Here is a 15,662-nt window from a genome sequence, read left to right as displayed (position 1 = left end):
GGAAGAAAAAAAAGGTAAATTGTTTTATCTCCCTTTTTAAAATAATGGAATCCTTTTACTATAGAACATTTTCTCAAGCCCAATTCTCTAAGCTGTGGAAATTGTTCGAGATCTGTAAGCAGGGAACCCCAATAATCCGTTAATAAGCACATCCAGCTCAAAGTTTTCAAACAAAAATTTGAAAAATTTAAGATGAAAGGAAAACATTTAATGTACGTTTCAATACTCTCAGGGCTTTCAGGAACAAATCTAAATTCTTTAGTTGCTACAGTAATGTCCAACAGAACTTTACACAATGATGAAAATACGTCCTTATCTGCAATGTCCACTAAGGCAGCTAATGCCCACCCACATGTGACTATGGAAAAATGTAAAATATAAGGGGGTGGGGATTGGAGGTGGCAGACATTTAGCCTAGCAGTTGGTCACCAGCTGGGACAGCAGTTGGAATCCTGGCTTCACTCCAATTCTAGCCTCCTGCTTAAGTACACTCTGGGTGGGAGGTAGCAGGTGCTAGCTGGAGTAGTTGGTCCCTACCACCCACATGAGAGACCAGGACTGAGTTCTCAGCTCCCAGCTCAGCCTGATTGTTATATGTAGGGAGTGAACCAAATAGAAGCCCTCCCCGTCTCTCAGATAAATAATAAACAAAATGCAGAATATAAATGAAGAACTAGAGCTCAAATTCCAGGATTTTTTTAATTTATTTAATATGAAAGACAGAAACCGGGACAGAGATTTTTCACCCACTGGTTCACTCCCCAAATGCCCACAACATCCAAGGCTGGGACCGGGCCTCACAGTCAGAAGACCCAAACTCAATCTGAGTCTCTGATATAGGGGGCTGGGACTCCAAGCACTTAAGCCATCATCTGCAGCCTCCTACAGTACAAATAAGCAGGAAGTGGTTCAGAAACAAAGGAGCTAGGACTCAAAACAAGCACTCCAATATGGGCTTCAGGCATCCCAAGCAGCAACTTAACTACTGTGCCAAACTTCAACACACAAACTTCCATTTTAATTAAATTATCAGATTTGGCTAATGGTTATGTATGAGACATTGAACGTTTGGAATGAGATCTTACCTACTTCCAGACCCAAAATAATAATCACATTTACTCTCCTGCCTGAAATAATTTTTAAAAACTTACAAAACATGCCTTTCAAATATTGGGCAAAAGACAGCACAAGTGATCCTTAAAAGGGGGAACAAATGAGGTAGGTAGGCCATACAACTGCCCTAACTTACTACCAAAACAAAGATAGCCAATCCAGACAAATCTTGATGGTGTCCCTGAATTTAGAGAAATAGCTGGGAGGTCAAGGCTGCTGGACCAGAGATGAAAGTTGCATAGAAAAAGATTGAGAATTCTGCACAAGATACTTTCTAAATCTTCAGCTGAGTTCTAAGAAGCACACGCACATAAGGAAACTAACAAGAATTTCTGGAAAAAAGGTAAAGGGAACAAGTCCTTTAGACTCACAGAAACAGAGGAATAAGAAACTTTACTACTCAGAATAAGAAACTTATTCGTAAGATAGAATGATTCTAGAAATAGTCAGAAGGTTTTTACCTCAGTAGTGTGAAAAAATTAGTCCCTAAATTAAAGGCTGCTCTGGTTCCATCTAAGAAAAGCTGAAAGTATTCTTATCCCAGAACAAAGCTCAAGAATATTTATAGTACAGGGATGGGTGTTTGGTTCAGCAGTTAAAATACCTGCATCCTTATCAGAGTACCTGGGTCAAGGTGGGCTCCACTTCCAATCCACCTTCCTGCTAATGCACAACTGGGAGATAGAAGATGGGACAGTTCAAGTGCCTGGGTCCCTGCCACCAGGACTGAGTTCCTGGCTCCTGACTTTGGCCTGGCCCAACCTTACCTGTTCCAGGCATTTGGGGAGTAAAACAGCAGACAGGATGTCTCTCTGCCGTTGAAATAAAATGAAAATAAAATCTACAAAAATAATTTTACCATACAAAAATATCTAGCAAAAAGGCAAAATTTTATCAACAAGGTAAAATTCACAGTGTCTGCCATCTAATCAAAATTAACCAGTCATGCAAAGCAGGAAAGTGTAACTCATAATGAGCAGAAAGACAGTCAAGAGCAACAAACCCAGCAATGACACAAATGACAGTAGATAAGAGCATTAAAAAATAAAAGTTACCATAACTATATTCCAAACATTTAAATATGTTTAATGAGGAGCATGGGTTTAGCCTACCAGCTGAGTTACCAAGTCTCTCATATAAGAGTTTCATGGGTTCCATACCCAACTCCAACTCATGACTCCCAGTTTCCTGCACATTCTGGGAGCATCAGTGATGGCTCAGGTGATATTCCTGTCACCCATGTAGGAAACCTGTATTGCATTCCTGGTTCCTAGCTTTGATCTGTCCCAGTTCCAGCCTTTGAGTAAACCTGGGGACCAAGCCAAACCAAATTCTCTCTCTCTCTTCTCCCTCCCTCATAAGTAAGTTTAAAAAATGTAGTAAATGAGAACCATACAAACTAACTCACTCACTCTCACTCTCTTCTCCCTCCCTCATAAATAAGTTTAAAAAAAGTAGTAAATGGGGCTCTGCAGGAGAGGTCAACTGAGATTAAACAAACATACAAATGAAGGAAAATGACAAAAAAGGCAGAGGACTAGCTGTTTGAATTAATTTGAGAGACTAAAAACCACAACCAAGACTTAGATATATTATTTGTGTTACTATATTGTATATAAAATCATTTCAAAATCAAATTTCCAGGGAAAGGCATAAAGTAAAACTTGTGGAATATATATTTATTTCCTAACCATATTTCCTCACTAACCCCAACCTCCAGGCACCATCAAGTTTTTCAGCACTGTTCCATCCTTCTCTTCATTCTCCTCAGGCCTATATTTCACCTGCTCTAATTCCTATCTTAATTACACCTCTCCCAAGCACAGACTGCTCTCAAGGTCCAAAACAATATCACTAAAAATCTCTGAAGACGGAGGACTCGTGCTGTAGTATAGTGGGTAAAGCCGCCACTGTGGCATCAACATCCCATATGGGCACCAGTTCAAGTCCCAGCTGCTTCACTTCAATCTAGCTCCCTGCTAATGCACCTGGGAAAGCAGCAGAGTATGGCCCAAGTGCTTGGGCCCCTGCACCCACATGGGAGACCTGGAAGAAGCTCCTGGCTCCTGGTTTTGGCCTCCCTTGCTGAAGCAGTCACTGGGGAGTGAACCAGCTCACTCTCTCACTCTCTTACTCTTGCTGCCTCTCTGTAACTCTGCCTGTCAAATAAATTTAAAAAAAAAAACCTCTAAAGAATATGTTAATTGGGCTATGCTTATATTATTTTAAATCCAAGCTACCTAAACTCTTCCTGTCCTCCCAAAATCAATGCCCTCCCTAATTTTATTTCTAATATGAACTGTTTTTGACTTCCATTTTTTCCATGCATCTGTATTACATTATCACATTTTGTCAGTTTTCAACACGATATCGCACCTTTTTATCAAGTATATATTAGGTGAAAGGACTATACTAAACATGTTTATAAATGTAAAAATAGGAAATATCTGATCCATTCATAGCAAGATAAACCCAACCATATCGAAGTATAATACAATACATATCAAAGAACTAAACCACTATAACCACAGAATAACAAAATCTCCCCTTTGTATTTTCTTATATTGTTCCCTTTCTTTCTATTCCCACCACTGTTATGTATCATATGATAAAGGTTAACAAATTAACCTGTTACCCTGCCTAATTAGGTTTCACTTAAACAATCAGACCCATACTTGATCCCCAAATTTATCTTTTCTGAAATAAGATCTTAAATAATTTCTCAAATGCTTACAACATAATCTGCAAATCCCCCTCTCCATCAAGAAGGGTAGTTAAGATGCAGATTGTAAGGCCACTGTCCATAGAGATTCCAATTCAATCAGTCTGATGTGATTGAGAATCTGAATTTTAAAAAGCTTTTAGGGGGCCAGTACTGGAGCGTGGCGGGTAAAGCTGCCACTTGTAGCACAGGCATCCATTTGGGTGCCAGTTTGAGTCCAGGATGTTCCACTTCCAATCCAGCTCCCCGCTAACACACCTGGGAAAACAATGGAAGATGGCCCAAGTCTTTGGGCCCCTACACCCGTGTAGGAGACCTAGGAGAAGCTCCTGGCTCCTTTTATGGAAGGTCAATCTCTCTCTTCCCTCCTCTCTGTATCTCTGCCTTTCAAATAAATAAATAGTTTAAAAAAAAAAACTTTTAGGTGACTTTGATTCAGGTAGCCTATAGAGCACACTCTGAGCAAAAAAACAGGTTTACAGGGTGAATGTCAAACTTTTTAGCCTGCCATCAAGGCTCTCCAAACAGAAGGCCCCTGTGCAACAATTTTAGGGCAAAGGTTTTCATATACGGACTCTTCTGCTTATATAAACCAACTGTGCTCTCTCTCAAATCTTATAAAAACATCCAGACTTCACCACTTCTAGTCCAAGTCAAGTCTCAGAGTCCCTAGATCTCACCAAACTGAAACAACTTCTGACAAATTCTGTAGTACCATACTGCAAAGCCTTGAAACCATTGCTTAATGGCTAATTCAGGTAGTTACAAGATATAACAAAAGGCTTGTAGTCATCTCTCTCTTCATCTCTCTCAACACCCAGAACAATGCATTTAGGAAGTTTGTCCCCGAGGCAATTTCATCTTGCATAAACACATCCAAGCAGATACATTTTAGAACTTCAGAAGACTAAAAAGGAAAAGTGTAAAAAAAATTTTTTTCTTAGAAAAAGAAATCAAATAGTTAAATAAATATATCTGAAATAAAAGAAGTCTATTTTCCAGGAAAATTACTAACAAAATATTGTTCTTCCCTACTAACCTTCCAGATAAAAACATCCCCCAAAGAATTCTCTCAGATCAAAGAGAACAGGTGAACGTAAGTCCCAAGAAAAAACTGGGAAACCAAACTCTTACCATCAACTAGGTCTGCTTAACCTTTGACCCAGACAGCTATTCATAAACAAATTAAATGGAGAAAGAAACACTTTTATGGTTAACTTCTGAAATCTTTATGCATGTAAAAAATGTAAGCATATAAGTTCTCTAGCATGATACATTATACTTTGGTATAATGAAAGTGCTTCTCCACTTATCCAATAATCCATCTTCCTCCTGACACTGAGCAACAACATACAGGGCTCTAGGCATGCATCTTATTCACCTTTCTATTCCAGCATCTAGAACAAAAGTGGTTAATAAAAATGTAGTCAGTGAAATAACACAGTTTTCAAAATTTAAAAAAAATTAAAAAGACAGTGACAGGCCTGGGAGAGCAGCAGAGGCCTGACTGCTTGGGCCCCTGATACCCACTTGAGAGACCCAGATGGAGTTCCAGTCTCCTGGCTTCTGCCCAGCCCAGCTCGGCCTGGCCCATTTGCAGAGTTAATCAGCTGATGGAAAATCTCTTTTGTAACTCTGCCTTTCAAATAAATAAACACTTTTAAAAAATAAAATGATCAAGGTTGGCATTGTGGCATAGTAGGTAAAGCAGCTGCCTGTAGTGCCAGCATCCCAAATGGGCACCAGTTCAAGTCCCAGCTTCCCAACTTCCAATCCAGCTCCCTGCTAATGCACTTGGGAAAGCAGCAGAGGACCAATGGCACAAAAATTAAATAAATCATTAAAAAAACAATGGGCCGGCGCTGCGGCTCAATAAGCTAATCCTCCGCCTGAAGCACCGGCACACTGGGTTCTAGTCCTGGTCAGGGCGCCGGATTCTGTCCCGGTGGCCCCTCTTATAGGCCAGCTCTCTGCTGTGGCACGGGAGTGCAGTGGAGGATGGCCCAAGTGCTTGGGCCCTGCACCTGCATGGGAGACCAGGAGAAGCACCTGGCTCCTGGCTTCAGATCAATGTGGTGCGCTGGCCGCAGCGCGCTGGCCGCGGCGGCCATCAGAGGGTGAACCAACGGCAAAGGAGAACCTTTCTCTCTCTCACAGTCCACTCTGCCTGTGAAAAAAATAATAAAAAATAAAAAACAATGATTGTCGGGGCCGGCGCCATGGCTCACTAGGTTAATCCTCCGCCTGCGGTGCTGGCATCCCATATGGGCGCCGGGTTCTAGTCCCGGTTGCTCCTCTTCCAGTCCAGCTCTCTGCTGTGGCCTGGGATGGCAGTGGAGGATGGCCCAAGTGCTTGGGCCCCTGCACCCACACGGGAGACCAGGAAGAAGCACCTGGCTCCTGGCTTCGGATTGGCGCAGCGCTGGCCATGGCAGCCATCTGGGGAGTGAACCAACGGAAGGAAGGCCTTTCTCTCGGGCTCTCTCTCACTGTCTGTAACTCTACCTGTCAAATAAATAAATAAAAATCTTTAAATAAGAGAAATGACCAATGAGCATATGAAAAGAATATCATTCATCATAGGAGAAATGCAAATCAAAACCAAAAGGACGGGGGCCAGCACCGTGGCTTACTTGGTCAATCCTCTGCCTGTGGCGCCAGCATCCCATATGGGCGCCGGTTTCTAGTTTGGGTTGCTCCTCTTCTAGTCCAGCTCTCTGCTGTGGCCCAGGAGGGCAGTGGAGGATGGCCCAAGTGCTTGGGCCCCTGTACCCACACGGGAGACCAGGAGAAAGCACATGGCTCCTGGCTTTGGATCAGTGTAGCTCCAGCTGTGGCAGCCACTTGGGGGATGAACCAACGGAAGGGAGACCTTTGTCTCTGTCTCTCCCTCTAACTCTGTCAAATAAATAAATACATAAAAGAGCAAAACCAAAAGGACAGGAGGGCGGGTATGGTGGGAAGAATAAGTACATTCCTAAAGTTGTACTTAAGAATTTTGCTTTCCTTAAATAAAAGGTTTCTTTAGAGGGAAAAAAAAAAAAAAACCCAAGGAGATGACATACCAAATCCTATACATGTTTTTTCCTATACGTATACATCTTTGATAAATATTAACTTATAAATTAGTACAATAAGAAATTAGCCATTAATAAAATTGAATTACAGCAATTTGGTAGATAAAAGCTACATGAATATGGTCTCTCAAAATATCTTATTATACCATAGATCTTAACAAACAGCATATGATTTTTCTTCTTTCCTTCCTTTACACTTAAAGGAAACCCTTTAAAGCTATTCTTTGGCATATTCAAATTGCCAGCATCACTATTCTTGTACTTTGGACTACTATTAAATAAGGATTATTTGAACAGAATCACCATGCTACTAGATACTGCTGATAACATAACAGTGAATCTGTTAACTGCAAGAAGGCTACTAACAGTTGGGTAGCATGTATACAAGGTGGACAGACTCAACACAAAGCATGATTCACGTGCAGAGCAGGACAGAGGATACTTTAAGAGTTCATCACAGGCCGGCGCCATAACTCAACAGGCTAATCCTCCGCCTAGCAGCGCCGGCACACAGGGTTCTAGTCCCGGACGGGGCGCCGGATTCTGTCCCGGTTGCCCCTCTTCCAGGCCAGCTCTCTGCTGTGGCCCGGGAGTGCAGTGGAGGATGGCCCAAGTGCTTGGGCCCTGCACCCCATGGGAGACCAGGAGAACACCTGGCTCCTGCCTTCGGATCAGCGCAGTGCACCGGCCGCGGCGGCCATTGGAGGGTGAACCAACGGCAAAGGAAACCTTTCTCTCTGTCTCTCTCTCTCTCTCACTGTCCACTCTGCCTGTCCAAAAAAAAAAAAGAGTTCATCACACTACTCAGAATAGTGCACGATTTAAAACTTAACACAGGGTGGGCATTTAGCCAAGTGGTTAAGACACTCACCTACCACAATGGAGTGCCTGGTTCAACTCCCAGCTCCAGCTCCTAATCCTAGCTTCCTGCTAATAATGCTGACCTTGGGAGGCAGCAGTAATGGCACAAGTAACTAGATTCCTGGGGCCAGCGGATAGGTGGTAGAGCCACCACCTGCAGTGCCGGAATCCCATATGGGCACCAGTTCAAGACCTGGCTGCTCCACTTCTGATCCAGCTCTCTGCTATGGCCTGGGAAAGCAGTAGAAGATGGCCCAAGTCCTTGGGCCCCTGCCCTGCCCCTGACACCTGGAAGAAGCTCCTGGCTGCGGATCAGCACAGCTCCAGCCATTGCAGCCAATCAGAGAGTGAACCAGAAAATGGAAGACCTCTCTCTCTGCCCTCTCCTCTCTCTATTTAACTCTGACTTTCAAGTAAAATAAATCTTAAAAAACAAAAACAAAAACTAAGTAACTAGATTCCTGCCAACCATGTTGGGAGATACAGATTGCATTCCAGCTCCTAGCCTCGGCCCTGGCACACCCCAGTTACTGAGGGCATTTGGAGAGTAAACCAACAGGTAAAGATTTATATCTCTCCCTCTCCCTCTCTGCCTTTCAAATACAGTAAGTTTTAGGAACACAGTACAAATACTTATTGACTCAGACACTGTCAGGGTATAACGGTGAACAGGGTAAACAAAAGAGGTCCCATCCTCAGGGAACCACCTACCTAAAGTGGAATGTAACAGTATCAATAGTAAGAAAACATGATAGGGGTTAGTTTTCAAGTTCTTAACATGCAAAACAAAAAGCTGGTCACCACTTATTACCCTATGTCAGTTTGAAACATTAATCTCCAGCCCCTCCATTTGCAATATATAAAATGTCCACATTCAGTAAATACAAAAGCCAAAACCACTTATTTCAGAGCTCTAATTAAAACACTAGGAAAATACTCATGTGCATCAGTAGATCTGACTATGGTAATTTACAGGGCTCCAAATATCTCCAGGAGTAGTGTTTCTCTACTTAACACGTCCTTCCAGTTCTAACAGGATTCTGCATACCAAACTTGTTATATTATTTCAAGACTTAGAAGTTAATGAAAAATTAAAACCCCCATGGCAGGACTTACAAGTTACATGCCAAAGAAAAGAAATTCTATTTCCTGATGAAGCAAGTACAACATTCTAGAACAGCAGCAAGAAATTGATGCTTAAAAATAGTGCCTATAGTGACTGTCTTGTCACTGTTTCTGTGGCCCAGAAACTACAGTAATTCCCTGGAGCACTACTATCACATTCACTAGAAGCTTCAGGAGGTTCAAATGTACAAAGCAATTGAAAAAAAAAAAAAAAAAAAAAAAAAGAACGGTGACAATAAGCTCATTAACATTTGAAAGGACAAAGACAACAAAACCTGTTAATTCCAGTGAATAATCTCATTTTAACAATAATTGACCTAACAGTCCAATAATATCTTTCCTCACCTCCTCCCACCTTTCTCTACTTTTGGGCAAGGTAGGATATTAAGCACCTAATATGTGTATGTGCCAGACACTGAGTCTGTAGATTTCCTCTCAGGGCTTTAAAGTTTTTCTAATCACTTTCAAAGTCCACACAAATAACACAAATTTGAAAAAATTAAAAACTTAAAGCAGATAAAGGAAACCAAGGCAAAAAGTTAAAACAACTTGCCTATACAAGTAGGTAGAAAAGCTGATTTAAACTTAACAGCAAATTTGTAAAATTTTTACTTTCTCTCACACCTCTCACTTTCTTCCTCTGAATTTGTCATAAACACCTACATGAAAGTCACCAGAGAGAGGAACAGAAGGAACCTGTACAAAATACAGTATTTCCCCTCATAAGTTTTTTGTATCAGAAGAATCAGATATAAAACTGCACTGAAAGGAAATATAAGTACCTTATGATTGGAACAAAGGGTTACAGAGGTTCAGAGGACAAAGAACTTTTTGCTGATGTAAGTAAGGGAGAATTCACCCAGGAGGAAGGGAGTGGATGAGTTAGACCTTTTTTAAATAAACGAATAATTTTTAGGCAGAAGAAACTTCAGGAAGGCAAAAGTAAGGAACAGAAAAGGAGATGAAGTATAAAGCATGCCTGAAGAGGCAAAAACATCAATCTGCAAGAACCCAGGTGAATGCAGGGTTGAAAAGGTAGGACAGGGACAAGTGTTACAGGACTTGTTGAAACAAATTCCCTATTTACAGTACCAAGATAAAATTGAACTTTACTTTTCCATGTTTATTACCTTCATAAAACAGAGGACAGCACATGCATGCATTAATGAGTTTATGCTTTTGAACTAACACAAAAGCCTAGGACAGCAGCTGACACAATGATGATTGAATTCTAGTGCGCCAGATTCAAATAACTGATTTTCCTTTCTCTTGATAACCAGATTTATACCCCAGAGACATGGGAAGAAAAACACCTGAACCTCCATCCACATTACTGAGATTTCATGCCTGCTAAGAAATTATAAGGAAGAAGTAGAACCCACAAACATTTTCCATAGAATAGTGGAGGATATGAACCAGATATAATTACAAAGCCCCACTGTCAGAAACCTTCCCTCCCTGTGTTACCAAGACCTGCTTAAAATTTTAAATGGCTATTAGCCTTTTATTTTTAAGATATGTTTACCTTTAACGTCATTTTATAAAGTCCAGATAAAAATTTGGGTAAGTATTCCATGAGCCTATCACTACCCTGAAGCTACTGAAAAGAATTCAAAATCTCAAACATCTTCCTACCTGATTCAATACTACTATTTCCAACCTTAGAATGCTTAATCCCACTCATCTAGTAAAAAGAAAACCTACTAGATCTTTAAGTGTTCCTTGATAATGACATCACATTATCGATATAATAGGACAGGATGGGCTGCCCTATTCTCTCCCTTTACCCTACTTAACCACAGCAGCAGTGCTACCCTCAAAAAAGAAAAAAAAATCTGTGGAGTAGAAGTTGCAGTGTCTCCATCTCCTGGGTCCTCAAACCATTAAGAGCTGTAGCACCCCAAAATGAAACACTCCATAAAAGTGAGGGTGGAGAGAGCGCCACCGAAACCCAGAAAACTACAGGCACTTGACATTTGCAAAATTTAAATTGAAAGCTCTCATTTTATACAGCAAGAAACTGAGGCCCAGGGCAGTTAAGAGATTTGCCCTGGGCAACTACTTCTCTAGAAAGGTGTTAAGTGTCTGTTACACCTCGTGGTAGCACTTAATCACTTACTAACTCAGTTACTTAAATGTTTATGAGATTAAATAGCTGCGGTGCAAAAAAAAAAAAAAAAAAAAAAAAAAAAAAAAAACCAAAAACACTATCTTCACCTTCTCTTCACTCCCTCATTGTCCGGATTAACGAATCTCAAACGAATACAGTTTCCTCATCAGCCACCCAACCCTCGACATCTGAGATATTATAAAATACCTAGTGGAGACTGTATCACTACTGCGTTGCCTGTTCCCCTTTCCTTTGTATTAACGTTTCAGTCTAGGTTTTAGAATAACCAAATACGTAAATTCGTGCACATTTATATTATCACTTGACACACTTCAATCAGATAATTTAGTGTCTCTTCATCTCCAACAATTGTTTGAAAGTATCCTCCCACCACGCCTTAATACTTTTTTGGAAAAAAAAAAAAAAAAGCCTAAGATCACCCTGTACCAAGTCACGGCATATTAAAAGCCAAAAAGAAAAAAAAAAGGGGGGGGGGGGGGGGCAGGCAACGCACCAATCCGCCCGGCCAGGAGCACTTGGATCTGGTCAGGGTCCCCGGCGCACTGGAAGCCGTCAAACCATTTGTTGCAGCACCCAGGTGGAAAGTTTCGCACCGCGTTCTCTGGCTGTGCGTGCAGCGGCTTATACACCTCCACCCCCGCATAACGCCAGCTCGGGGAAACGCAAACACGCCACATGTGCATGTCCTCACCCTGTTGAACCACCACAGCTATAAATCAGCTCTCGCAGCTGGTTTAAAACAACAACCAAAAAAAAAAAAAAAAAAAAAGGCGAGATTGTGCAAGCGTATCTCAACCCTTTTGAAACACCACCACCAGATGAACCGAGGCGAATTAAACCGTTTTGAACGTTAAGGCCGCTGCACAAAGCGGTCTGGAAGCGTATTCCGCCTTTCTGAAATGCGGGGCGAAAAGTCCCTCGGCGAGTTTCAAAACTAATGACCGCACACCCCTGCACAGCTAACAAAAGCTTACTAGGAACTACCACGCCGTCAAAACCGTCCCCAGGACCGCGGCCCACACGGCCTTTATTAAAACAAGCTTTGAAAAGGGAACAATAAAAAGCGTCTCACCGCAAACACAGCACGAGAGCGACTGTCGGAAGTAAGGCAAGAGCCTGTTAATCTCTGTAAACGCCTTGGGGTCTCCGGGGTCGTAGTTGAGCACTAGGCGGCTCGCGGAAATGTAGAGAGCAGTAGCATTCACGGGGTTCATTGCAGACACTTCGACACCAATGGCTCCCGGTTGAAAAGAAATTCCGGATCCAACTTTGTAAGCAGCCAGGGAACAATGGCGAATTTGCAACAATTCTGAAGAAATCAGAGCAGAACCATTGGCCAAAGAAGTAACCGAAATCCGTGCAAGTTTGTGGAGCTGAAGCAATCCTCCCACACATGGGGGCCTTGGCGCCCCTCCTCCGTCCCTGAGACTTCCAGACAAAAAAAAAAAGAGAGAGAGAGAGAGAGAAAGAGAGAGAGCAGCGTTCGAGTTCGTCCCGAGGGGCCGCAGGGCGCAGAACTCGGCGCTCAGTCTAGCCCCGCGGCTCGGCGGGCGGCCTTGGCGCGAGCTGCATGTCCGGACGCGGTGGAGCTGGCGTGCGCGGGAGCAGGCCCGGGCCCGGTCCGGGAGGCTGCACGCTTCTCGCCGGCTGCGAGCCCCCCTACTCCATCACAGCGCCCGGCGCGGAGGCGGCAGCGGCGGCGACAGGGACGCGCGCGGGGCTCGGGCGTCGGCCTCCCGGATCTAGTGCAGGAAGCCGCGGCGGCGGCCGAGGGTGCTGCTGCGGCCGGCGGCGGCCCCCGCCGCTCTCTCCATATCGGACTCGGGGCCCAGGCTGCGCGCTGGCTCTCCGCCCCGAAGGCTGCAGTCCGCGGTTCCCTGAAGTGGCGAGGCGGGCGGGCAGAGTTCCCCCACCCGAGCGGGGAGGGCCGGGGAGGAAGTGCGCGGGCCGCCGCCGCCGCCGGCGGGCGGGAGGGGGCGGGGAGCAGGCCCGGCCGGGCCGCCGCGGCGCCCCGAGCTCCTCAGTCGCACACTCCGGGGTCACCAGGCGCAAGCGCCGCCCCCTCACAGCCCGGCCATCTTTGCCGCCCGCGCAGAGACAACTCCTCCGCCAAAGCGCGACGGGCCTCCGCCGCCGCCGCCCGCCCGGGCGAGCGCTCGCAGCGCCAGGCCCCGCCGCCGCCCAGCGCACAGCAAGGCCCCGCCGCAGGCCCCTCCCCGTGCCTCGCCGCCCTCACCCGGCTCCGCGCGCCACGCTAACTCGGCAGGGCCCAGACTGCTGCGGCCTGAATGGATCCCGCGGGCCGTGCGGCGCCTCAGGCCCTGCCGGAGACGACGACCGTTACCCCAACGGGCAAAGCCACTGTCATCCCCGAGACTCCCCCGCCGCCGTCGTCGCTAGCGCTCGCACGCATGCGCAGAGCGCCCTCTCTCCCCTCCCCCCGCCCTTTCCTTTCCCTTCCCTTCCCTTTTCCCCTGCTTCTCCGAGAGCCCCCTCCACACCCTCTCAGCGCTACCGGCTCGCTCGGCACATGCGCACTCTGCCACCCGGCTCCGCCGCCTTTGGCCCTTACGCGTGCGCTTTGACCGCCCACCCAGAAAACCGGATAAACACATTAGCCCGCGCACGCCGGCCCCTCCCCGCTGCCAACCCACCCGGACGCACTGCGCATGCCTGGCTGTGCACTTACGGCGCTCGGAGCGGAACTCGCTCTCGGCGAGCCGCCCGCTCTCGCCGCCCCTCCCCCATGTGCTCTCAAATTCCCTCTCCCGGGCCTGTGGGCTGTGGTGAAGTCTTCGCTAGCTACCCGTCCTTGCCCCCAGCGTGGGCTGCGGGCTTCCCGCATGCCACTGCCTCGGCGCCCGCCGACGCTGAGGCCAGCTTGGGGCGCGCCATGTGGCGCTCCGCACCGGCCCCCGCGCGGCCCGCCCGCGTCCTGACTGACCGCGGCGTGAGGAAACAGCCGCGCCCGGCCCCAGGCCCCGCCTCCGCGGCCTGGCTCGCGGGACCGCGCGTCCCGACCCCGAAGGGCGCTGCCTCGGCCGCCGGGCCCTCCCCGGGCCGGCCGGGCGGCCGTCAACGTGGCTGCGCGCCCAGCGGGCGGCGTCTCCGCCCCTCGGCGGCCCCTCCGCGGCCTCTGCTCCCGGGGGTCTGACGAGAGTTCCAGGGGCGTCGGCCGGGCCCGCCGCGAACTCGTGCGGAAAGGGTCCGCCTCAGACACAAAATCCTGTGTTTTGGGTTTTTTTTTTAGCTCTTGAGAGACCTAGCTCTTCGCTATGAACGAATATAAGAATGCATAGTCTTCCTTTCACAGGAGCCCAAGTCCTTGGAATTCTGGACTTTAATAAAACAAACTTATGTTTCTGTAGAAGACCAGGGATATAAATAAAAGTAATTTAACTGATGATTCTGTCCTCTCCCCCACCCCCGCCCCCGCTTCAGAATACAGAATCTTTTGTGACTGCACAAACAGAAACAGACCATTTCGTATCCCTGGACACCAAAACTCTTCAACATAATTTATTGCACATAGCGGATGCTCTCCACGTGTTTGCAAAGCGGAACTGATGTGTGTCAATCTCTCGTGGCACATGCTCTGCATATACGTGGCACATGTAAATGTACATGTTAATTTTAGGGGCTTGCCACTTAGCGTAGACATGAATAGTTAAGCTGTCAAGGAACACATAAAACCTCTTTGATATATAATTTTTATTACCATTTGAAGGCAGGTTTTTTGGACCCGGCATATTATCAACATTTAAAAAATTAAGCTGTAAGAATCTAACTTCCTAATTTTATCAGCAAGGCAGAATAATCAAAGGTATGAGATAGGTATTTGGTAGATTTGTGTTTGGAAAATAACAAGTATTCTAAAAGTCTCTCTCTAGGTGCTGAAAAAACTCCCATCCTCCGGTTCACTCCACAAATGCTAGCAGTGGCCCCAGGCAGGACCCCCCAAAACTGGGAACCAGGAACACATTCCAGGTCTCCCAAGGGAGTGGCAGGAACCTAATTACCTGAACTATCATTGCTACCTCCAAGGGTCTGCACCAGCAATAAGGTGGAGTCAGGACCAGGAGCAAGCATTGAACTGAGGCACTGGGTATTTGTGTCTTTGTGTGGGTATATATTTGTTTTAAGATTTACTTATTTGCAAGGCAGAGTTACAGGGAGAGAGAGAGAGAGATCTTCCCATTCACTGGTTCTTTTCCCAAATGGCTAGAACTGGGCCAGGCCCAAGCCAGGAGCCAGGAGCTTCTTCCAGGTCTTCTATGTGCAGGGGCCCAAGCACAAGGGCCATCCTCCGCTGGTTTCCCAGGCACATTAGCAGGGAGGTAGATGGAAAGTAGAACTTTAGGGCCGGTGCCGCAGCTCAATAGGCTAATCCTCCGCCTGTGGTGCCGGCACTCTGGGTTCTAGTCCCGGTCACTCCTCTTCCAGTCCAGCTCTCTACTGTGGCCCAGGAGTGCAGTGGAGGATGACCCAAGTGCTTGGGCCCTGCACCCACATGGGAGACCAGGAGAGGCACCTGGCTCCTGCCTTCGGATCAGCGTGGTGCGCTGGCCGCGGCAGCCATTCACGCAGCGGCCATTGGGAGTGAACCAACAGAAAAAAAAGGAAGACCTTTCTC

At 46.2% G+C, this 15,662-nt stretch overlaps 1 protein-coding gene across 5 annotated transcripts in view; it reads right to left on the bottom strand.

Moving 5' to 3' along the window:
* The window catches only part of MSL2 (MSL complex subunit 2), a 39,859-nt gene extending 25,838 nt beyond the window's left edge, over positions 1 to 14,021 (bottom strand). The window contains exons 1-3 of one of the 5 annotated variants that reach the window (XM_070072787.1): positions 13,719 to 14,021; positions 12,102 to 12,457; positions 11,523 to 11,721 (exon numbers count right to left, since the gene is read on the bottom strand). In XM_070072787.1, coding sequence (XP_069928888.1) covers positions 11,523 to 11,712 — 190 coding nt within the window. In that variant the 5' untranslated portion in view covers positions 11,713 to 11,721; positions 12,102 to 12,457; positions 13,719 to 14,021. Of the gene's footprint in view, positions 1 to 11,522; positions 11,722 to 12,101; positions 13,692 to 13,718 lie in introns of those variants that run through there. The other 4 variants (XM_070072786.1, XM_051818619.2, XM_051818620.2 and 1 more) reach the window with 4 other exon arrangements.
* Between the last annotated feature and the right edge of the window lie 1,641 nt (positions 14,022 to 15,662).

The sequence above is a fragment of the Oryctolagus cuniculus genome, chromosome 4 (assembly GCF_964237555.1).
Source record: "Oryctolagus cuniculus chromosome 4, mOryCun1.1, whole genome shotgun sequence".
Taxonomy (NCBI): domain Eukaryota; kingdom Metazoa; phylum Chordata; class Mammalia; order Lagomorpha; family Leporidae; genus Oryctolagus; species Oryctolagus cuniculus.
The sequence above is the reverse complement of the archived record's forward strand: the minus strand, read 5'-3'. Positions and strand labels throughout refer to the sequence as shown.